Source organism: Lissotriton helveticus, chromosome 10, assembly GCF_964261635.1.
Source record: "Lissotriton helveticus chromosome 10, aLisHel1.1, whole genome shotgun sequence".
NCBI lineage: Eukaryota > Metazoa > Chordata > Amphibia > Caudata > Salamandridae > Lissotriton > Lissotriton helveticus.
This window is the reverse complement of record NC_136071.1, coordinates 191936940-191961609: the sequence shown is the minus strand read 5'-3', so window position 1 is coordinate 191961609 and position 24670 is coordinate 191936940. Positions and strand designations below refer to the sequence as shown.

Genomic DNA, 24670 nt, shown 5'->3' with positions numbered 1-24670 from the left:
GAGTTAAACACACATACCACCATCATTATAAAGGTAGCCCAAAACATGAGGCAGGACATGGAACAACAGATATCTGGTGGCAGGACTTTAAGGAGATTGTTCCAGTACAGCTTAAAGAGTCCTGAGCAAGGTTACAGGGAAATTAGTGGGTCTATTGATATGAGTCAGCCTAGAAAATACACTAACCCAAAACCGTGTTATGATCAAGGGAGGAAACCCAATCATCTAATGGCCTTTAGGATTAGGAAGGTTCAAATCATGTTAGACAGATTAGCAATTCCAATAGCATTCTCCACACTGATGATGGTATCATAATAAAAGATTTCTCAGTGTACTAATATTTTCACTGTCAATCACACGCCTGTGTCTCACTGGAACAGTATAACTACCTGTCTGGGGACCTCTATCACTGGTTAGATCATGCGTAAGCTGAGAATTGGAAACACTGATATCTACAGGAGAGTTGACATGGCAATAAAAGCAGAGCAATGCTTATGGGCAGGGTGCCAGCTCAGATAGCTTTCCAGCTTCTTTTTTTACAAAGAACATAGTGATCTACTGACTGACTCCATATTTAAAATCTGCAATTCATTTTTAACCTCAGTTTCAGTTTCATTTACCTATCGTGGACTCAACCCTAACCCTTTTACTGAGGTCAGACATGGGACCAATTGCATGTGGGTCTCAAAGAACTATGACATTGCTGACGAATCATTTTTAAAATTGAATAAGAATTTTAAAGTATTCACTCGCGCCGCATGTCACTTGAAAACCTTTTTAAATATTGCACTTTGTGTCTGGAATTGACTACAAATTTTAAACACTCACCCTCTGTGCACGAAGAAATCACTCCCTAAAACTGTAAGGGGCTCGTGGGCTGACTTCTGGTCTGTGCTCAGTGATCAAACCTACCCGCCCTGGTCCGACTCGGTAACCAATACCGTTGAGCGGAGGGCAGGACAGGTAAGAGCCAGACACGCCCAGCAACCCCGTGGTAGGCGACCAGTTAGCGCTCTAGCAGCACCACTTGAGAAGGACTATTTAGCCAGTCGTCAGCCCAAGCGCACAGCGGTTGCGCGCAGAGGGGTGCCTTCGATGGCGCCAAAGACCAGCCTAAGACCTGCCCGTCTGCGCCCGTCCGCGCCAGAACGGGCCAGGGACATGGAGGACTCTATATCTATGCCCTGTGTATCCACCCAGGAAAGGCTGACTTACACTTCACAGGTACTGCTGAGTTTAAATACACACTATACACCTGGCGTAAGCTGCAGCATGCTACCAGAGGTGGAAGGACCTTTCTCTTGCTGTTTGTGCCACACGCAATTTTCTACGCATATGAGAAATACGTCATATAGAAGTTGCCCCAATCCTCTGTCTCCCCCTACTTCTATTTCGAAAGCTGCTGATGACCCTCCATTAGGGTCTACTAACATCCTGTGTAATATCAGATCTCTTTCTAAACATACTGCTGAGGTCTGGGATCTAATTTCCTCCAAACAACCTGAGGTATGCTACCTCACCGAAACGTGGCTTAAACCACACAGTACCCCAGCCATAACTTTAGGAATCCCCTGCAACTATAAGATACTTAGGCTAGACCGTCCAGCGAAAACTGGCGGTGGGATTGCTATTGTTTATAAAGATGAGCTGACCATCTCGGTCCTAGACAAACTCACGTCTTCCGAAATTGAAATTGTAGTTTTCACAATACACACATCCCCCAAAGAAAACTATAAAGGTGCTTTAGTTTATCGGCCGCCGGGTCCCTCCAATAATTTCTCTAATATTTTGGTTGAACTATTAGCCCCACATATCAACTATAATAGTAAATTCATTCTTGTTGGAGATTTTAACATACACAGTGAGAAATCAGACTGCAAGGAAGCACAATCCCTACTAGCAGATCTATCATCCTTAGGATTAATATTAAGGAACGGTGGACCTACGCATCAGGCAGGTCATACCCTAGACCTGATATTCTCCAACGTCCCGCTTGGCCCTTGCCCACCGGCTACCCAGGTGAGCTGGACTGACCATTTTGTCATAGAATTTAGTACCCCCTACCTGGCGCCTATCCCTTCTTGCTCCAGTTCACTACCTAGTGTCCGCAGACAGTGGCATAAAGTTACTAACTCCACCTTTGGTGAAAAATTCAATTCCCCGGTTCTCCTACCTCAAGAAACTATTGAAACTGCTCTTAAAAGATTTGAAGGAGAAACAAAGAGAGCCATAGATCAAATTGCCCCATTGAAGCATTTCAAATCTAGGCCAGCTAAAAAGCAAGAAATCTGGTTTTCCGATCATTTAAGAACATTGAAATTAGGAGCAAGGAAACTAGAAAAAAGATGGAGAACGACCCATCTTCAAGAGGATAAAAGAAAATACTGGGATGCCCTATCCTTCTACCACAAAGCGATTCGCACAGCGCGAAAAACACACATTGCATCACAAATACAGGAGGCAGGGAACTCCCCTAGGGTTCTTTTTCAAATCCTTCAAACATTCGCTAAACCTACTGCATGCGAATCCCCTCAGATGGCCTCCCAACAGCTGTGTGATGAAATCTCTTGTTTTTTCACCAAAAAAATCAATACTATCTATGATAAAATAGTGTGCACAAACCAAGCCACTCCCATATACTTAGTACTTCTTCAGACACAAACAGATGCAAGATTGGATAAATACTCCTTGGATACCTTTCCTCCAATCTCATTACAAGAAACATCTATACTAATAAAGCAGATTAAGAGTGGGAGTCCAGATGACACCATCCCTGCCAGGTTAATGCCTGTACTGGCAGAACAACTTTGCCCAAAGATCACTGAATTAGTGAATCTCTCACTTACCTCAGGCGTTGTTCCCAAGGAGTGGAAACGAGCTCTTGTCAGACCGATAAGGAAAAACACTGTCACTCCATGGTCTGATCTAACCAACTTAAGACCCATTTCCCTATTACCATTTCTGGGGAAAATTATAGAGAAACATGTGAACCGCCATCTATCCGGTCATATCGAACTCGCCAATGCCCTGGACTACTCCCAGTCAGGGTTGCGCCCCAAATATAGTACAGAATCCACCCTCCTGTCTGTCACTGATGACCATTACATGTACCAGGACAAGGGCTTCTCAGTCATACTGGTTCTATTAGATCTGTCTGCAGCGTTCAACACCGTGTCTCATTCCATCTTGACTGAACGGTTGTCGAACGCTGGCATTAAGAATAAAGTCCTTGACTGTTTAAAGAGCTTCCTAACCGATCGCACCCAGAGAGTCACCATGGGTGCATATCGCTCAGTGGAAACAGAGATTTCAAAGGGGGTGCCACAGGGCTCCTGTTTGAGCCCAACCCTTTTTAATATCTATGTGGCACCCCTGGCTGGAGTACTGCGTAGATACGGCTTCATCCCCGTATCATACGCAGATGACACGCAGCTCCTTTTTCCTTTTAAAACTCTGTCCGCTGAGGTTAGGAACTCTTTTTCTTCAGGCATGAAGGCAGTGGCAAAATGAATGTCTACTAACTACCTCCAATGTAATGTCAACAAAACGGAGGTTATGCTGTTTGGGGAGGCAAAAATTCTATGGACTCCTGAATGGTGGCCGTCAGACTTAGGAGCAGTCCCTGAACCCAAACAGGTCGTGAAGAACCTGGGAATTCGGTTTGACCACGATCTGTCACTGAAACAACACACAAGTTACATCTCAGGGATATGCTTCTATACCATCAGTCTACTTCGCAAAGTTTTCCCTTTGCTACCTGACTCGGTTAAGAAAACCCTCGTCCAAGCACTGATCCTTAGTCGGATCGACTACTGCAATGGCTTGCTGCTCTCTGCAAACGAAGGAGTGCTGGCTAAGCTACAAGTCATTCAGAACACGGCAGCTCGCCTTGTTCTGAATGCCCCCCCCCGAGAACTGCCTCCAGGCCCCTACTTGAACAGCTGCATTGGTTCCCAATTCGACAAAGAGCCAAATTTAAAATTTGCTGCTTGATCCATAAGTGCTTAAACGGACAAGGGCCCGTTTATCTCGAACAGAAATTTGTTCCCTACGTTCCAATACGTTCTCTTAGATCGAGCAAAGACCTCCTTCTGGTAGTTCCCCGCGCTAAGAAGTCCGGACATGGAGGTAAAGCCCTCTCCATTGCTGGTCCCATGCTCTGGAACAAACTCCCTCTGTCACTGAGACAATGTAAAGAACATCTCACATTTCGAAAACGTTTAAAAACCATCCTGTTTAAAAATGATGTCTAACAACACCTCCATTTCTCACGCCTGCTGTTCACCGGTTCCAAAGCGCGGAGATACTCCTTTGGAGTGATTCTAGCGCTATACAAACCAATAAATAAATAAATAAATAAACTGTGATCAGAAAATCTATATAAAGCTACTGGTTGCTTGATGGGAGGGTGGCTGACTTCTAGACTTGCCCTACAGCCAGGATTTACTAAATATAGGATAAAGCATGATAATGGCAGACTGCCATGATCCTGATGTTAATAGAAGTACATGAAAAACATTTGTTTTGTCCTCATATCTCTTAACACCAAAAATGTGTATGACCGCATGGAATCAAGTTACTTATTGAACATTTTAGACATGACTAACTTTGAATCAAGCATTAAAAGTTACATGAGGTATCTTAACTTGTTTTTATTTGCAGATTATATCCTTTATTTTTTCATTTAGATCTACCCTGATAGCTTGCTACCCACTCTGTATTAGACTCTAGAGGGCTTATTGAAAATGTCTGGCTTTCAGATGTATTGCTCAAAATCTACACTTACAGCTTTCAGTCTGCTTTTCTCACTTTTTCAAGAAACATTGTCTACTTTGGCCCTTTAGTCTGATCAAATATTTAAGAAACTTCCTACGTAAAGGAAGTAAAGATTTAAATGCATACAACTTTCCCAGTCTTTTGGTTGCACAATTTAGGATTCGTATTTGAGGAGGAGGCCCTAAAGTCTTTCTCTAGGGGAAAACCATGTATTAAAATCCCTTGCCACAACTTACCAACATAGCACAACAATTTCCTACATGGCAAACTCTTCCCCGTATGGGTCCCAAGAGACATATTCCAAAAATGTCAAACTGAACTTAGTAGCCTTCTATATAAATGACAAGAAACCAACGATTGCAAGATTGTGTCTTTATCAGTTATTGGGTGATGGTGGCTTGGGCTTCCTTCATGAAGAAAAGAAAGTATGTACATGGAGCCCAGCTCCCACTGGTTTTGGAGTGGAAATGATTGAGAATGGCAAAGCCATGGGTCCTACTCGAACAACAATATTCAATTTCCTTCCGTCATGGTATCTGCTTACCTCTGAAACATTAATGACAAATGAGTGACCCACTGAAAGATACAACTGGTTTGTTACACCACAGGGGATGGTTTTAACTGAAGAGAGAGTCATCGATCCTATCTTCTCCAATTCTCTTAGCATGTAACCTGGATTTTAGGGCAGGCATATTGGATAGCCACTTCCGCGTTTGAAAAAGAGAGTATCCATTAACACTTAGGCATTTTTACAGTGAGTTCAATGTGAAGTGTTGTGTGTTCATTTTACAGACACAGGCAGCCAAGACGTTCATTTGTTGAAGATTTAAAGATGTTCAGGAAAATGCCCATAATGCCTTGATATACTGGTATCTTACCCATGAATAATGGGACAAAAATACATAGAGGCTTGGATGCATGTCGAAGAGTTTGTGACCAGAAAGAGATGCTCAGACATGTTGTGTGGTCTTGTCTTCGAATAAAGGCCTTTTGGAATTACAGCCAACATACAAGCTATAAAAGGGAAGGTTATTCCAATACATTCCTTGGTGTTAGTGTTTGAGCAAGAACCCACCCACCAGCGCAACGAACCCCAGCCAAGCGGCCACCAACCTCACGAAGTGGATCAGCGACTGCGCAGATGACCTCGCCCCTCTGAGGACCCCGCCTAGCAGACCCGGCAGCAAGAAAGCCCCATGGTTCACCGACGAACTCAAGAACTTGAAGAAGAACTGCAGAGCCCTTGAGAAAGCCTGGCGCAGAGACCCAACACCGGACAACATGACTGCCCTCAAGCTCGCCACCCGAAAACACCACCAACTGATCCACACCACCAAGAAAACTGCTTTCAAGGAACGACTGGTCAAAAACGCACACAACAGCAAGGAACTCTTCAACATTGTTAAAGAGCTCTCCAACCCCAACGCCGGAAACAACGACATCACCCCTTCGCAAGACCTCTGCAACTCCCTCGCCTCCTACTTCCACAACAAGATCGCAGACATACACAACAGCTTCAGCACTCAACCGACGCACGCCACGACCGAACCACCGCCCCCCACCACCACCCTCCGCGCCTGGACCCCGATCAGCACCGAAGACACCGTCCGCACGATGAACTCCATCCACTCCGGATCTCCGACCGACCCTTGCCCTCACCACGTCTTCAACAAGGCCGACGCTGTCATCGCACCCCACCTGCGGGACATCATCAACACCTCCTTCAACACCGCCACCTTCCCGGAGAACTGGAAGCACGCCAAACTCAGCGCCCTACTAAAGAAGCCATCAGCCGACCCCTCCGACCTCAAGAACTACCGACCCATCTCGCTGCTCCCGTTCCCCGCTAAAGTCATCGAGAAGACCGTCAACAAGCAGCTGGCCGCCTTCCTCGAGACGAACGGATCCCTCGACCTCTCGCAGTCTGGCTTCCGGGCCAACCACAGCACCGAGACCGCCCTGATCGCAGCCACCGATGACATCCGAGTTCTGCTCGACAACGGAGAAACAGCGTCCCTCATCCTCCTAGACCTCTCCGCGGCCTTCGACACTGTCTGCCACCGTACCCTAGTACAGCGCCTCAGCAACGTCGGAATCCAGGAGCAGGCACTGGAGTGGACCATCTCCTTCCTCTCCGGAAGGACACAGAGAGTCCGCCTCCCCCCTTTCAGATCAGAAGCCACCGAAGTCATCTGCGGCGTTCCTCAAGGCTCCTCGCTCAGCCCAACCCTCTTCAACGTCTACATGAGTCCCCTCGCAGCCATCGCACGCCAGCACAACCTCAACATCATCTCCTACGCCGACGACACCCAGCTGATCCTCTCCCTCACCAACGACCCCGCCACCGCCAGAGCCAACCTACACGAAGGGATGAAAGAGGTAGCTGAATGGATGAAGAACAGCCGCCTGAAACTGAACTCGGACAAGACGGAAGTCCTCATCCTGGGATCCTCACCCTCCGCCTGGGACGACTCCTGGTGGCCCCCCGCCCTAGGCATCGCACCCAAACCAACAGACCACGCACGCAACCTGGGCTTCATCCTGGACTCCTCCCTCTCAACGCCGTCTCCTCGTCGTGCTTCAACATCCTACGCATGCTACGCAAGATCTTCCGGTGGATCCCCACCGAGACCAGGAAGACGGTCACCCAGGCCCTCGTCACCAGCCGACTGGACTACGGCAACTCCCTCTACGCCGGAACCACTGCCAAACTCCAGAAGAGACTCCAGCGGATCCAGAACGCCTCAGCAAGACTCATCCTGGACATCCCCCGTCGCAACCACATCTCCGGACACCTGAGAGACCTGCACTGGCTCCCGGTCAACAAGAGAATCACCTTCCGTCTCCTCACCCACGCACACAAAGCCCTGCACAACCAAGGCCCAGGATACCTCAACAGCCGCCTCAATTTCTACGCTCCCAAACGCCAGCTTCGATCGACCAGCCACGCCCTCGCTGCCGTCCCCCGCATCCGAAGAGCCACCACAGGGGGAAGGTCCTTCTCCTACCTCGCTGCCAAGACCTGGAACTCCCTCCCGACCCATCTCCGCCGGACCCAGGACCACCTCGCCTTCAGGAAGCAGCTCAAGACCTGGCTGTTCGAGCAGTAGCGGATCCCCCCTCCCCAAGCGCCTTGAGACCCTCCGGGTGAGTAGCGCGCTATACAAATGCTTGATTGATTGATTGATTGATTGATTGATTGATTTGTTTATACTGAGGGTGAAGGGGATTACGCAACACTATCTATGCTAGGTGCCAAACCACCCACATGCTCCTTGCAACATGACTTATGATCATCCAGATTTGGAAATACAACTACCCTCCCTCGATGCAAGTGTGGTGACAAAGATGTGCCACTTTGCGGCGATGGAGAAGTTAGCAGCAATTTTCCTAAGAAAAAGTGCTAAAGCATGACAAGATTTAGACCTCATTCAGGACTTATGTTTGCGGTGAACATGATGGGAGTAGAACTCTGATGTCTACTGTAAATCTGGTCATCACAGAATCACCCCATTTCTCAACCTGAAAGACAGATTAAACGACTATTTGTTTTATGGCCCACATAAGGCTGAGATTCAACATTCTTCCTTTGCTTCTCTATTTGCCTAATGCATTCTGAAGGAAAAATATCATTCCTTGTGATGGATGAATTATTTTGTTTCTTGTTCATCATTGATATCTACACTATACCCGAAAACACTCTCTAGCAAATAAAAAACCTTAGACATAAAGGCGATAACAAAAGGAAGGAAAGAGACAGAGCTATTAGATGATAACTTGCATAAGAGGAAACTATGGTATCTATGATTACTATTGTTAAGTGATAGAGCTCTGAAGTTGAGGACTCCAAAAAATGACATAGTGTGATGTTTAACTTAACGTAGGACATGTAGAGGTGGGCAGGAAAATGACATTCACAATGAATTGGTGAATATCTCTTTCTGCCAACATCTTGGCTCTTTTTCCTCATGAAAAGTTGGGGAGCAGCTTTATTTTAAATGATGTGACCTTATTGGGTTCTTCGGTTGGAAATGACCCTCCAGTGGTGCATCTTTTCCAATGTGGCCTTCCTTGCAACATCAGAAACTCCACACTAATTAAGGTGGACCTTTTTCCCAGGCTGGTAACACCGTCTAAGTTATAATATCCCTGATGCACATAGAGAAAACTCACTAAGCATCAGGGACATTATTTCCAAATACTGAAAAACAATTTGGAGGTTTCAACAGGAAATCATAAAATAGTAACCGAGAAAGCATTTAAATGTTACCATTACACGTATTTTCACCATATCTTTTGGAGGGCCATTGGGGGAATATTAACTTTGCTAAATACGCCCATGGTCCACAGCAGTGGACATGGAGCTTCTCTCGCCCTACTGATTTTGTATTAACTATTTAAAGTTTTCATTAGCCAATATACATTAATTTAAGGAACTATTCTAACCTATTGGAACTGACTAACTATTATTGATACAACACTTTATTCTCCAAAGAATTGAAAAGGAAAATACAAAAACATGTTTTTCATAATCAGTTTTTGGAAAACTTTCAGACATGTTGATTTCACACTGTTCTATCTTAAGACAACATTGCAAGACACATATTAAAGAAGGAATTAGCATACAGATAAAACTATGTTAAAATGAACATGAATATCCTCAAAACATTTACAAAGGTTAACAAATTGATCAAACTTCTAATGATAAAAAGCAAACTTACCATATGAGACAGAGAGATGAGCCTCAGGCACTGACACATTGACTTGCGCATAGTCTAAAAAACAGAAGAATAAATTATATCAACAGCCATGACAGACTGCAAAGAAAATTTGTACTCAAGACATACCTTCTATTCCACATGTCAATTCTCTCAAGAAGTGGCATGTGAAGTGGTTATTAATTTTATTTGCCCAAAGAAATGTTTCGAATCCAACGTAGATTAAGTAAATTGTCATGATATGCAGAATAAGGCCCTAATTGTGAGCAGACGGGGAAACTCCAATCCCGATGCAAGCAGAGCACGGGCCAAGTGCTTGATTTATATATTCATCCATTAGAAAATACTGGGGTAACACAAAGGGAATCAGAAAGACCTGGGTACTAGTTAATCCAGAAAACAATGGTCCTTACAGACTGAAAGGACAGAACAATTCAATGTAACTATTCTGAATCACACTTTAAAAAGATAAACTATGAGAGGAGCCTAGTGGCGGCTAAGTTGCTGGGCGCCATTGGGGCGGCTTCTCTGTGGCATCGTGAGGTCCCCTGCAGGCTTTGCCAGCGCGTAGCGGGCCATAGCAACAGTGGTTGGGGCCTGCCTTCCTCCTGGGGACAGCAGCAGGAAGAGGGTGACCTCATTGTGAGGCCTACGCGGCGAGTCTGGTCTGCATCTGGAGTGTCCAGCAGGCGCGAGAGGTGTCTGGTGGGGCGGTGCTTATACATTTTTGCCGGGGGCCGGCTTGCCTATCATCCTCGCAGTTAGCACAAACAACCAGCGGCATAACGGCTGGAGCAGCTGATTCCGCCTCAGGTGCCCCGTCGCTCTTCTGGACATTGGGGCTGTGGCGCGGCTGGAGAGGGCACAGCTGCCAACTGGATGCACTTCCCGAGAGCCCGAGTAGGACCTCAGAACTCCTGACACCTGACTTGGGGCTTAGCTACACCCTTGCCTACAGGTATTGACTCGGGCTGTGTAACCCCCAGGCCCTGACCTATTTTGGGACCTGCCAACGTTGAAAGAGCTCCTTTTGGGTTGTCAGGGGTCCGCCACCAAGTAAAGGGGCAAGATTACACATCGGTACGTGGGCAGGAGCATAGGCGCTCTCTCCACGACTTTGGTTCAGCGCGACATTGCGAAGTGCTGGGGCGGTGGCCAGGTGCAACCAGAGCTACTCTGCCCTCCATTAGCTGCCAGCCCTCCATATGGCGACCTCCAAGAATCGGAAGGACAGATCCGTCAAAGAATTATTTCTTAAACCTGGTGCAGGAGGTGCATGTGCCATGCCGCGGACAAGAGGGGTAACTGATAAGCAGGATCCGACGGAGATCGATGGCCCTATCACACGCTCTGTCCTGGAGTCACTCTTTGCAGGTCTTACTAGGGAGTTTCATGCCATGAAAAAAAACCTTACGACTGAGATCCGGGAAATGCGCAGGGATCTTGATTCTGTGGGGGGGGGGCGGGTAGATGACTTGGAGAATCAGACAGCAGCCAGGGATGAAGAGCTGTCCCACCTTCAACAAGAGGTCGTTCGCCTCCGTGAGCAACATTTAGATCTTCAAACCCACACAGAAGACCTAGAGAACCGCTCACGTCGAAACAACATCTGGATTCGAGCAGTTCCACAGGGTTAGGAGGCTTCTGATATAGAGGCCTTTTTGGTAGATCTGTTTCGCCATGTTTTGGGAGGTCCCCCTGACCTGGAGATCCGGCTGGACCGCACGCACCGAGTGGGACTCAGGAGGTCAGCAACAGCCCCGCCGCCCGACATCCTGACATGCGTTCATGATTTTAAGCTGAAGGAGAGTATCCTGCGAGAGGCACGGTCGAAGCATCCTATCAAATTCCGCTCCTGCAAGCCGCTCCTCTTTCAAGACCTGGCTGCCTCCACCCTTCAGAAGCGGCGCGATTTCCAGCCTATTACCACAGTTCTTCGCTCCAAGGATGTTGCATACTCCTGGGGGTATCCATTCAGGCTCATTTTCAAATGGAGGGTAAGATCCGTCAAGTCTGCACTGTGGCAGAAGCGTCCTCTCTCCTGCGCATCCCGGGAGCGACCTGCGACAGACCTGAGAAACCCGTAAGCCCGCTCAGCGGCAGGACGGTGGCCGCTGGAGGAGAGTGGAGGGTTCGCGGACGATTTCTCATCTGGATATGGAAGCTATTGCCAAGGAACGTTCAGCGGTTCTCCTCTCCTTTTCGGAGGACTCTACCCTCACTATCGCTGACTGATATGGCCGGTTTTTATCAGCATGTCATCCACCTTTGCCTTCTTAGTCTGGACTACGGTGGGACTACTCTAGCTGTTTGGGATAGGTCCGGGTTGGGGGGGGCGGCGAGCACCCCTTCCATCCATCCCACGTCTCACCACAGGCGGTTTACCTTGGACTTTTGTGAACTCTACATATGATCGTTCTTTTGGGTTTGTTGGTTCGGGATAGTTTCTTTATGGGGTTTTTCTTTCTTTATGGGGTTCTCTCCTTCTCCTCCGATGCTGTGCCACGTTTTTCACCTAGGTCCCTGTACCTGTCCTTGGTGCTTCAGCCAAGCGGGATTAATTGCTGCAGCCTTACCCTTCCGCCCATATGGTCCCCGATATTCATATTGTGTCCTTAAATGTGAAAGGCCTTAACAACCCTACTAAAAGACCAGCACTGCTATCTTACTTGGAGCGTACTGACGCCCATATATGCTTAATTCAAGAGACACACTTCCTACCCCCCGCCTTAGATCACGGGCATTTCTGATTCAGCTGTTCTCATCTGCTACTTCCAAAACAGCAGGGGTGGCCCTCTTGGTTTCATCTCGCTTTCCTGGCCGTGTGGGTAGCCAACAAGCTGAAATTAAGGGGAGGTTCCTGGCCCATACTTTTACACTAGACACTCATACGTTTGTGCTGGCCTCAGTTTACGCTCCCAATAGTGGCCAGGGGGTTTCCTTAAAACAGTCATTCAGGACATTGCAGGGTTGCCGGACAGGACTGTTTTGTTAGGAGGGGACATTAACTTGGTCTTAGATGGGGATATGGACTGCTGAGGTCAGCGATGGGGTCAGACGGGGACATTGTCCAATGCTGGGAAACGCCTTTTGAATGATGCCAGGCTCACTGACATTTGGAGACATAAACATCCTAACACAAGGGCATACACGTTTTATTCGCACCCTCACAAAACGTACAATCGCATTGACTACCTTTTCACTTCCAACTTGCTCACACAGCGCGCTAGCGAGGTTGAGATTCTCCCCTGCCCATTGTCCGACCATTCGGCGTTGCGACTCTCTCTGACCTTTCCCCCAAGGCGCTTTACCAGACGATTTTGGCATCTGTGGGAGATCATGCTCCAACGTCCCTCGGTTGTGCAACAGATTGAGGAGAGCATAGCGGATTACTTAGCTTTAAACGATACACCAGATGTTTCTATGACGACCCTTTGGGAGGCGATGAAGGCGGGTCTTAGGGGGGTCTTTATTGGCATTGCATCTGCGGACAATGAAGACAGAAGGGAGAAGCACGCACATCTGTCAGCCTAAGTAGTGGAGCTAGAGCGTATTCACCAGCGCACCGGAGCGCCTAGGGTCTGTCGACAGTTAAAAGCCGCTCGCGTACAACTCGCTGGGCTAGATATTGACCGGGCGGAGTATGCAGCTTTACGCCTTACGCATTCCTTCTATGTTGGGGGCGATCGATGAGGGCGCCTATTTGCCAGTCGCCTCCGTGCCCAGCGACAATCGCAAAAGGTGACATTGATACAGGATGCTGGGGGGCAGGAATGTAGTGAAGATGAGACAATTGTCTAAGCCTTTCGGCTATTCTATGCATCATTGTACTCGGCTCAGGTACTGCCTGATGCTGCACCGTCTCAGTATCTCCAGAAAGCGGCCACTTCCACGTTGGTGCCGTCCCAGGTGGGGGAACTGGAGGCCCCCATTCGCATTGAGGAGGTTATCTCTGCGATTGCCTGTCTTAAGCATAACAAGTTTCCAGGTCCCGATGGGTTCTCTTCGGGTTTTTATAAGAAAGTTTGTGGAAAGCTGGCCCCTATTTTTGCGCGCGTTTTAATTTCGTAGGGTCAACCGAGTCTTCTCCCTTCCCTTCCTCTAAGTTGGAAGCTTTAATAACTGTAATACCTAAGCCGGGAAAAGATCACCGTTTCTGTGGCTCATAGCGCCTTATATCACTTCTTAATGTGGACTTAAAGATATTTACCAACATCTTGGCGACGCGGCTCTCTAAATTTCTTTCTGGTCTGAGAGATCCGGATCAATCTGGTTTTGTCCCCGGATGACAGTGCTCGGATAATACTAAACACCTTCTCCATCTTATGCACCATTCCGAGTGATTCCCGGCGGAACGCATGGTCCTCTCTGTGGACGCCGAGAAGGCGTTTGATAGGGTTCATTGGCCGTATCTCTGAGCAACCCTGCTACACTTTGGCCTTCCTGAGCGTTTCATAGCCTGGACTTTCCAGTGCTATGCGAATCCCACAGCCAGAGTACGGGTGGCGTCAGCGGCTTTCCCAATATGACGGGGGACTAGGCAGGGATGTCTGCTGTCGCCACTGGTTTTTGCCTTGTACATGGAGCCCCTAGCCCGACGCATTTGGGATGACCCATCGATCCGAGGGATGTTCTTCGGGGGGTTTGGGCATAAGCTTTGTCTTTAAGCTGATGATGTGGTGGCGACCCTGGAGCGTCCTCGCGATTCCCTGCCGGCTTTTCTGGACGAACTAGCTCAATTCACCTTAGCATCGGGCTTTCAGATCAATGTACATAAGTCGCAAGCTCTTAACTTATCCCTGGAGCCTGAGATACTGGCGCTCCTCCGGCAGAACTATCGGATCCAGTGGGTCCAGGACGCCATCTCATATCTGGGTCTCCGAGTGGCACCAACCGCTTCTCTTACCCGACAACTGAATTACTCGCTCCTACTGAAACAAGTGCGCACCTCACTCCGGAAGTGGAGGCCTCACTCCCTTTCATGGCTCGGTCGCATAGCGGCAGTGAAGATGGTGCTGTTACCTCAAATTCTTTACCTCTTTCACACACTCCCGCTGATGCCCCCCACCGGGGTTCAACGAACCCTGCAGAGGGACATAGAGCGATTTATTTGGCAGGACCAAAGAGCCAGGATGCGCCGCGATCTCACTTACAGGGATTCGTTGGAGGGAGGTCTTGGGATCCCAGATTTTTTGACCTATTGGCGGGCGGCTCAGCTGCGGGCATTGGTGGAATAGTCTCAGCCAGAATCCGAGTAGCATTGGTTATTTATGGACAGGGCTCTTGCGGCTCGCACTCTTTGGGGGGTTACCTTTCTGCCCCGTCAGCATCGCCATCGCAGTTTGTATTTATCTGAGGTGACCCGGCCCATTATGGCGGCTTAGGATCGGACTGCGACTGCGAGAGGACTTACAAAGTTGCCAACCCCCATTACGCCTATTGTGAAGAACTAGGACTTCACGCCCGGCGTTGACTATAGAGAGTTTCAACAGTGGACGCCAGAGGCTAACCGTTCCATCGGGCTTTTTTTTAATCTCTCTGGCGTGAGCCCGTTTGCGGAGTTTCGTACCGATCTTGGGCTTCCTGAAAAGGAACGATTTTATTATTTTCAGATCAGACACTGGGTGCTGCAGGAAGGGGTACGGGAGGGAGCGGTTGCTAACACTGTTTGAGAGGTGGCTTATCTCGAGGCACAGTGACGCGCGCCTGACGTCAGATCTATACAAATTCCTGAGGGGCCCCCCAGACACTGCGAAGACTGCGGGGCAATTACGGTGGGAGGGCAAGCTGGGAAGGGAACTCTCCCCGAAAGAATGGAAGGACATTCACCACCGGGCCCGCCGCACGGCTCGCAATGTGGCATCCATTGAAACGGCCACCAAATTGGCCACTTACTGGTACTTGACGCCTGTAAGGCTCCATAGGAGTAATCCCTCATGCAGCCCGTTGTGCTGGAGAGGTTACGGCGTGCAGGGCACTCTCACTCACCTGCTCTGGGATTGCCCTTCCCTGGGGACGTATTGGTCACAAATACTAGACGAGATCGACTCCCCTTTCGAGACACAGATCCCGATATTCCCAGCCTATTTTCTTCTTGGCCTACCCAACGCCATCACCTTCTCGCCCCATTCTCGGAGAGGCAAACAAATGGCACTGACGGTGGGAGCAGCAGTACAGAACGTCCTGACACACTGGGGTTCCACAGTACTTCCTACTAGGTTAGGCTGGTTACACAAACTGTGGTTTATCTTGGGGATAGAGAAGATCTCTCTCTCTTTGACCAACCCCGAGGCTTCCTTTCACGAACTCTGGGCTGACAGCTGAATTCACAGAGCTCATATGTCCCAAATATCTTAGGCTATTACGCTTGGCTGACCTCCCACTGACGTTCACTCCTGCCACATCTGATCCTTAGCTGGTTGGGGCCTCCTTGTTGGTCTACACTATTCCTATTGCGCGAGTTTATTTTCCTTGGAGGAGGAGGAGAGGGGAGGGGGGAGGGGCGGGAGAGGAGGGGGGTTTGTATTTGAATTTATTGTTCTTTTGCCACATGCACAATACTACCATGCCGGGTTGTTACCCGATGTTTGTGGAGCACACTGGCTCATTTGTTCTTTTTGTGAAAACTAATAAAGATATCTTAAACAAAAAGATATACAAGATAACAGGGAGAGAACACTTGAATCGAAAAATCATCACACAGAATGTAATAATATTCCAAAATATAGATTTCAATTTATATTAATGCTATACGTCCACTATACTCATACATTAGTCACTCCAAAAACCACAGCAGTGTGCTTAATAGAAAGTGCTTGTGCTTCAAGGGTAGAAATGAAGAGTCGTTATGCTATACAGCGCGAATGTGGGTCTGATTTAGCGATCTTCCTGCCACAGGAAGGGCATTTTCTATAAAGAGATGGCATTTTTGACTGAGAAAAAAATATATTTTCAGTCAGAAAACTGGTTAAAAGCACCAGGGACCTTAAAACCGTCGAGTGAAGATACGATTCTGTAAGTTGAAGAGAATGTTTTTGACAAAAAATGCCAAATAAGGAGAGCTCAGTGTGCCAAGATCCTTAGTGAAGGAGCCAGAAAAAATAACTGACCTGTCACCTGTGGGACATGAGTGGAGTCAGGAGGTCTTGGAGGTCTTAAAGGCATGGTGTCAGTTTTTTCTGTTATCGTTTTTAATGGCCTTGCCTTTTTTCCTTTCAAATGAAGGCTATATTTCTAAAGTCTAAGGTGTGCATGTTCTATGTTACAGAAATGCTAAGTGTATATAGGTATTTTAAATGAAAACTTCAATACAATTTTGGCATTTTAGCCTAATGCTGGTAGGCTTGATTTATTGATACATATATATGTATTCACAGCTCACTTGTCCGCCATTCCTCCCTTCAATCTCGACTGGGTGCTGTAAAACGCGGGGACAGACTCCGCGTGGACTTTAATCCAAAGCTCAATCGCACAAAAATGCAAAGCACTCGCAGGAACGCTGTAACCATAAATTTAATGTAGGTTACATATGCATCTCAAAGACGCGTTTTGGCTTGCTGCCTTTTTCAATATGGATCGGCGCCGTGATGCGGCCGGTATTTACAACAAACACCACACACCTTTTGGCCACAAAAATAAACAAAGGACACCAAACAAGGTTTACTAAGGTGTCGGCCATTACTAAACATTCAAGTAATATGTATTACAGTAAAATAATTCATAGCATAAATCTGCTAAATTAACAGTTGACACAGTAAATACAATGCACAACAAAAGAAACATAATGCCCTGGATGGGCAAGTACTGATTAAGCCCTGGATGGGCAAAAAGAGCAGTAGCTCTATCTGTGTGGTTTTATCTATTTCCAGGAACAACAGACTATACACATTAGACTCCAAGAGCAAATATAAACATTGTACCCTTCATTATAATTTCTATCCAGGAAGGGGAAGGTTACAGAAGAGGGGTAGTAGAGGCACATTATAAGTGTACGGCCATTTCTTCACCACTATTCAAACCACCTGGCCTTTTGGTATGATTCCCAATAATGTGCCTTGACTCTAGTCTGCGTAATCTCAAGAGTCTGTTACCACCTCTAACATCAGGGGGCACTTGATGCAAACAGAAAAAGCATAGAAGGTCTCTGTTGCTTTCGTGGAACATCTCAAAATGCCTTGCCACAGGGTACGTGGGATCTTTGTTCTGTATGGCCCTGAGATGTTCAAGAATTCAGATTTTTGTGGGGTGGATAGTACTTCCAATGTAACGCAAGCCACACGGACATACCAAACAGTATATCCTGCAGCTTGTGTTGCAATTCAGGCTCCTAATCTTAATAGGTTCTTTGATGCCTGGAATCTGATAATGTAACACCTTATGACTGGATTTGCAAGCCCTGCATTTGAGGCATGGATAGAACCCAGCTAGCTTGCCAAATGGAGCAGTTCTACTCTCCTTCTCACAATGGCTTTTGTAGGAGAGTAGGGTCTGCTATCCTATGGTCACCCCAAATTTTTGCTTTTTGCTTCACTGGTTTTCGACTACTGAGGCTGTGGGCCTGCTGATCAGACCCCCAGCCTGCTGTTCTCTCACTAAATTAATGACACATGTGCTATAGGCACATACCAATTGGAAATGGACTCCTTGTCAGCCCCTGTAGAATGCACTATAGGTGCACAGGGCACAGGAGCCACTAAGGCCTACCAGGGGCTGCAGCATATCTTTTGCCACCCCTGGCTGGTTCTTAAATTGACACAACTGGCTGATCACTCAGCTGGGGTAAGGTGGTGTACACACCCCTTGCTTAGATATAGTATACCTATGTCTAAACCTATATCTGGACACATGTAAACCTGTGAGCCACTCCTATAGACAGGCCTCACCAATCCTGGAGGCTGGGTGCATGGTTTTTATGTGAGATGGAGCTCTAGCATGAGCTGAGCCTGTCTGCAGCCGTCGGGAACAAATCCCTAAGCTGTTTCAGGATAATGCCATACCATATACTATTAAGTGCCTTATAATCCTCGCGGTTATTTAGCAACTCTGGTTTGGCTTTATCAAAACATGTCGTGTAAGGTGTCATACACTTTGGAATACCATCCCCTCGCCAGTTCTGGCGACGGGGATGGCATTCCACCCCTCTAGAGGGGTAAGACATGTTACTTCACTTTAATGCGGTTGATTTCTCCAAAGGCCTTAAGATCCACAAAATGGATGCCTCTGCCACAGACAAATGTCTGGACCCCTGGAGCTGACCAAAACCCAGTCAAGGGGGTCCTGGACAAAGGGTTTCCTGTCACAGGAGGGTGTCACCGCCCTCCAGACAGGAGATAGTGTATTGTAGCAGGGAGGTTTGAAAGAAACCAGACACTGCCTGGGGCGCACAAGGCTGCCCCTTGCATAATCCGGCCAAACCGGTTCTGGGGCACTCCAGCCCTCGTGCCAGGGCGGCCTGGATCAAAGGAAGGGGGTGTATCCACCCACTTCCTGGGTCCCACCCATAGGAGGGGACCTAGCAGGTAATCACGCCCACCAGATTCGAATAAGAGTGGGAGCAGTGCCAATGCACATCAGATTTCCTGGAAGAAACATTTGAAACGATATTCTGGACCCTTCGCCCTCCATCTCAACGTGGAAGCCCGAAGAATCTCCCTTGTGGTCAAGGAGTGACCACCCTGCAGCAGCAGGCACCATCCAGCCCTCGACGTCTACTTAGTTGCAGTTCCCGCCGGAACTCGAGCAACTGAGATCGACGAGATCAAGCCTGCCCAGCTTCTAACAGCCCGATCCACAGTCCCTGCAAAGCTGAGACCCGTGGAGGCGACCGGAAGCGTGGGGCACGCCATCTTGAAGTGACCACGAGACGCTGACCGTGCAGCCCACGAGTGACCCTCGAAGCTGTACACCGGGGTTTGAGAAGCCCCCACCCTGAGCTACTCCTGAGCCGAAGTTCAGCCCTCCACACTCGACGAGTGCTGCGTGGGGCCCTTTGGCACGATTTGGCTCAACGCGTTGGCCCGGTCACTTGCCAGCTGGCTTGTGGTCCCTGTGCCGACGAACTACCAAAGAAGACTCGTGAATCTGGTTGCTCCAGATCCACACCAGCTCCCCTGAAAAGGAGCCCCGACTCTGACCTTCCTGGTCCGAGTGAGAAGCAATCTTCCGATCCTGCGTGGATTGCTCTTACCAAGGCTTGTTTGCTCCAAACCTGAAGCCGACTGCACCGACGGTGAGAGCCTGCGTGGGACAGATCGTGACCTGCTCCTGGACGTCGCAGATGCCCCAGAGCCCACGTGACAGCGGAGAGAAGCTCCTCGACGACCACCTGATTGCGCCCGACATTGCCTGGTTCCGTCCTGGTTCCACCCTGGTCACTGCTGAGTGACCCAGACTCTGTCCCCTCTGCTTTCAGGTACTCTACAACTTGAGTCCACCCTTGGACTCCACCGGACACTTCGTCTTCACCCTGCCTGCAGCCCTTTCAGCTTCAAGCACCAAGAGCCTGCGTGTCAAAACCCGACGCCACTTCGACCCTGTGCACCCACTTCCTGTGGGTGAGGTAACTTTGCTCCGCCGGTGTTCCCACACTGGTGCACACCTCTAGGGTCTGTGTGTTAAGTTTTGTTCCTCTAGGTTCAGCGGAAGTGTCCTTAAACTTTAACTATTTGACTTTTACGCACCATTGGTTAACATTGGTGCATGCGTGCGCTTTCCGCACATCTCCCGAATCCCGAGGGCCATTCCCGACTTCAGCATTGCTTGTCCTGACTGCTCCCAGCGATTCCCTAGGCCCTAGGCCTAACCACTGCTCGAGTGGCCTTTCTTATACCACTTGTTTAGTATATGGTTTGAGTGGCCACCCGCCCTCATCCATAATTGTGCAACTTGTATGTTTAAACAGTGCTTTTGATTTAACGCTTGTGCCCCTTTATTCATAAAGAATACTGGGGATTGTTTTTAGTAATAAACACATATATTTTTATAATATATACTTGTGTGGTGTCCTTTCATTTGGTATTACAGGATTGTATGTGGTAAAACAGCTCGCTTAACACGACCTCTTAAGTTAAGCCTTTAGGCTGCTTAGTCCATGCTACCCCTAGGATAGCTTGTCTAATAAGGTTGACTTACAACCAGACACCATAAGGGGATTGTTTGGTCAGGTAGTAGGTGGTTCCAGAATTGGAAACATCCCCTACCAGGCCAACTTCTCACATTGGTGAGCAGCGGTGCGGATTTGAGCTTGCTGTTGTTTTACCATTGCAATCTTTATATCAAATTGAAAGATCACATCAAGTACCTCTAGGTACATATAAAATCAAAAGCTTAGCATATTAAGTTCTACTGAACTTAGTAGTTGTAGGTTGAAGGGAGTAGCACACCCCTGACTACAACTCACTAGCAAGGTCCAGTAGGAAAACACTTAGTGTAGGTAAGTGCACCACTTACACCTCACTAGTAACCATGTCTGACACAGGAAAGGCCTCAGGGTCTAGTCCTGTGACAGTTGACCCTACCCAGGCAACTTTTGGATATGACAAACTAACCCGCAGAGACTTGATTGCCTTGTGCAAAGCAAGAGGGTTAAAAAGGGGCAGAAGCCCCACCTGCCTAATCCTGGTAGAAATCCTAGAACAGGATGACTTAGAGAAGGCAAAAGCAGCTTCCCTAGATACAGGAACTGGAGGGAACCCCCCTGCAGTTGATCCCCTTGAAGAGGAGGATGATGATGACTTGGATGAGGACTCAGATGTTGAGGACTTAGGAGTACAGGATCAGGGTAGCCAGGTTCCAGTTGGTAGGCTTAGCCAGGCCAACTTGGACCTACTGGGGACTGGAGAGGGCCAGCACCTCCCCAGAACCCAACATATGATTCCCTCAGGCAACAGAAGAGTGAGATCTCCCTCAGGGGACTCTCATCTTTCTAGTGCCTCCAGAGAATCACAGAGAGGCATGAATGCTTCTCAAAAGTTAGAGCATAGGGCCAGAATGAGGGCTGTCAAACTCCAGATAGAGAGGGAGGAGGTAGCCTTGGCTCAAGCTAGACTTGCCTTGGCAAGAGAGCAGAAATTAAGTGGCTTAGATGTCACTGGTGGCAGCAATTTTCCAAGAGAAAAAGACAGGGCCTATGATAATAGAAACCTGACCAAAATTGTGCCCCCCTTTAAAGAAGGGGATGACATCCACAAATGGATGACTGCTCTTGAGAGAGCCTGCATGGTACAGCAGGTTCCTGAGAATCAGTGGGCTGCAATTTTGTGGTACTCCTTTTCTGAGAAAGGGAGGGACAGGCTCCTCACAGTTAGACCTGAGGATGCCAAAAACTACTCTGTTTTGAAGAGTGCTCTCATTGAAGGGTATGGCCTAACCACTGAGCAATACAGGTTGTTGTTCAGAGACACCCAGAAAGCACAGACTCAAGACTGGACTGATTTTGTGGAGTGTGCCACTAAGGCTTTGGAGGGTTGGTTGCAGGGAAGTAAAGTTTCAGACTATACAGGATTGTACAATCTTATGATGAGAGAACAGATCCTTAATAACTGTACAAACCAGCTGTTGCATCAATACCTTATTGACTCTGATCTGACCTCTCCCCAAGAATTGGGAAAGAAGGCAGACAAATGGGTCAGAACAAGGATTAAGCAGAAACCCCAGAACCAGAAGAAAACAGACCAGAAGGGTGGTAATCAGAATCAGAAAGATAAAGAAAAAGACCAGAAGTCTTCAGGCCCCCAAACTAATAGTAAGGAGGGTGGTTCCCAAACTGGTAACAAGAAGAAGAAGAACAAAGGTCCAAAGACACCTTGGTGCAATACCTGCAAATCAGTTTCACACTGGGGCAGTGAGTGCACCAAGGCAAATCCAGTTCCCACCACTACAGCTCCTAAAGCAACTGCAACCCCAAGTACAGTAAGCAGTGGTGGAACACAGTCCAAGGGTGTAGCTGGGTTGACCCTGGGTATTGAAGTAGGATCTGGCCTAGTCAGAGTCCCTACACAGGCAGTTCTCCTGTATGATGTGGACATTGAGTTGCCCACTGCAGTAAGCCCCACTAACCTGGGCAAATACAGGCAGACTCCCTTAATAAATGAGAAACTGGCTCAAGCTTACAGGGACACATGTGCTAGTGTCACCATGGTGACCCCTGGCTTTGTGGACCCTGGACAGATTGTACTAGGAGAGAGCTACCTAGTAACCAATGCAAGCAACTCCACTACCTCCCATAGTGTGGCAGTTGTGAACTTCTCCTGGGGAGGGGTTGATGGCCTAAAGAAAGTTGTGGTGAGTGCAGACCTACCAGTAGACTGTCTGTTAGGCAATGACCTTGAAAGCTCAGCATGGTCAGAAGTGGAGTACAGGACTCATGCAGAAATGCTAGGGATTTCAGAGCATGTCCTTGCCATGACAAGGGCTCAGGCTAAGAAGTGCCTTCCTGAACCAGTGGTGGATCTTGAGACAATAGACCAGCCACAGCCCAAGAGAAGGAGCAAGAGAGGAAAGGCCTCGCCTTCCACCTTGCCCCAGGTTGAGGATCAGGTTTCAGAGGAAACTGATTCTGCAGTCCAAGAGGAGACTGTCTCTGAGGAGCTTGAACCTGACCAGGTTGAGTTTCTGGGGACAGGGGGACCCTCAAGGGCAGACCTGAGGCAGGCTCAATTAGATTGCCCTTCCCTTGAACCCCTCAGACAGCAGGCTGCTGCTGAGGCTGCTGGGGATGCCCAAGGTACCCATACTGTGTATTGGGATGAGGGACTCCTTTACTCAGAGGCTAGAGCCCCCAAGCCTGGCATGACCAGGAGGTTGGTGATACCTCTGCAGTTTAGGGGATTCCTCCTTACCTTGGCCCATGATATTCCCCTTGCAGGACACTTAGGCCAGAACAAGACGTGGGACAGGCTTGTTCCACACTTTCACTGGCCTCACATGTCAGAGGATGTCAAGGAGTTTTGTCGCTCCTGTGTCACTTGCCAAGCCAGTGGTAAGTCAGGTGGCACAACAAAGGCCCCCCTAATACCACTACCTGTGGTGGGGGTCCCCTTTGAGAGAGTTGGAATTGATATTGTGGGTCCAATGGACCCCCAAACAGCATCTGGGAACAGATTCATACTGGTGGTAGTGGATCATGCCACCAGGTACCCAGAGGCTATTCCCCTAAGGACCACCACAGCACCTGTGGTGGCAAAAGCCCTCATTGCAGTTTTCTCAAGAGTGGGCTTTCCTAAGGAGGTACTATCAGATAGAGGGACAAATTTCATGTCCAGCTATCTAAAAGCAATGTGGAAGGAATGTGGAGTAAACTATAAGTTTACCACCCCATATCATCCACAATGCAATGGGCTTGTGGAGAGATTTAACAAGACCCTTAAAGGCATGATAAAAGGATTACCAGAGAAGCTCAGGCGGAAATGGGACATTCTTTTACCCTGCCTGCTCTTTGCTTACAGAGAGGTCCCACAGAAGGGGGTTGGCTACAGCCCTTTTGAACTTTTGTTTGGCCACCCTGTGAGAGGTCCATTGTGTTTGGTGAAGGAAGGATGGGAGTTACCTCTCAAAAAGCCCAAACTAGACATAGTGGACTATGTACTTGGTCTCCGCTCCAGGATGGCTGAGTACATGGAAAGAGCATCCAAAAACCTGGAGGCCAGCCAAGAATTGCAGAAAGCTTGGCATGACCAAAAGGCTGTACTGGTAGAGTTCCAACCAGGACAGAAGGTATGGGTACTGGAGCCAGTGGCTCCAGCAGCACTCCAAGACAAATGGAGTGGACCCTATCCTATTATTGAGAAGAAAGGGGAAGTCACCTACTTGGTAGACTTTGGAACACCCAGGAGCCCTCACAGGGTAATCCATGTGAATCGCTTGAAAGCATTTGTAGACAGGGAGGACATGAGCTTGCTCATGGCCACAGATGGGGAACAGGAGGAAGAGAGTGACCCTCTCCCAGACCTGCTTTCCCAGAACCCTGATGATGGTTCAGTTGATGGAGTAGCCTTGGCAGGCAGCCTCACTGACCAGCAACAGAGGGACTGCAGACAAGTTTTGCAGGCTCACAGGCAAATGTTTTCACTCACACCCAGCCAAACTGACTGGTGTACCCATGTTGTGGACACTGGTGACAGTCTGCCTGTCAAGAATAAGATCTACAGGCAACCTGATCATGTCAGGGATTGCATCAG

At 48.3% G+C, this 24670-nt stretch overlaps 1 protein-coding gene across 1 annotated transcript in view; it reads right to left on the bottom strand.

Moving 5' to 3' along the window:
* Positions 1-24670, bottom strand: part of LOC144786128 (uromodulin-like) — a 649354-nt gene that overhangs the window by 25669 nt on the left and 599015 nt on the right. The window contains exon 18 of the mRNA XM_078665094.1: positions 9498-9551. Within this exon, the coding sequence (XP_078521220.1) occupies positions 9498-9551 (54 nt within the window). The remainder of the gene's footprint in view (positions 1-9497; positions 9552-24670) is intronic.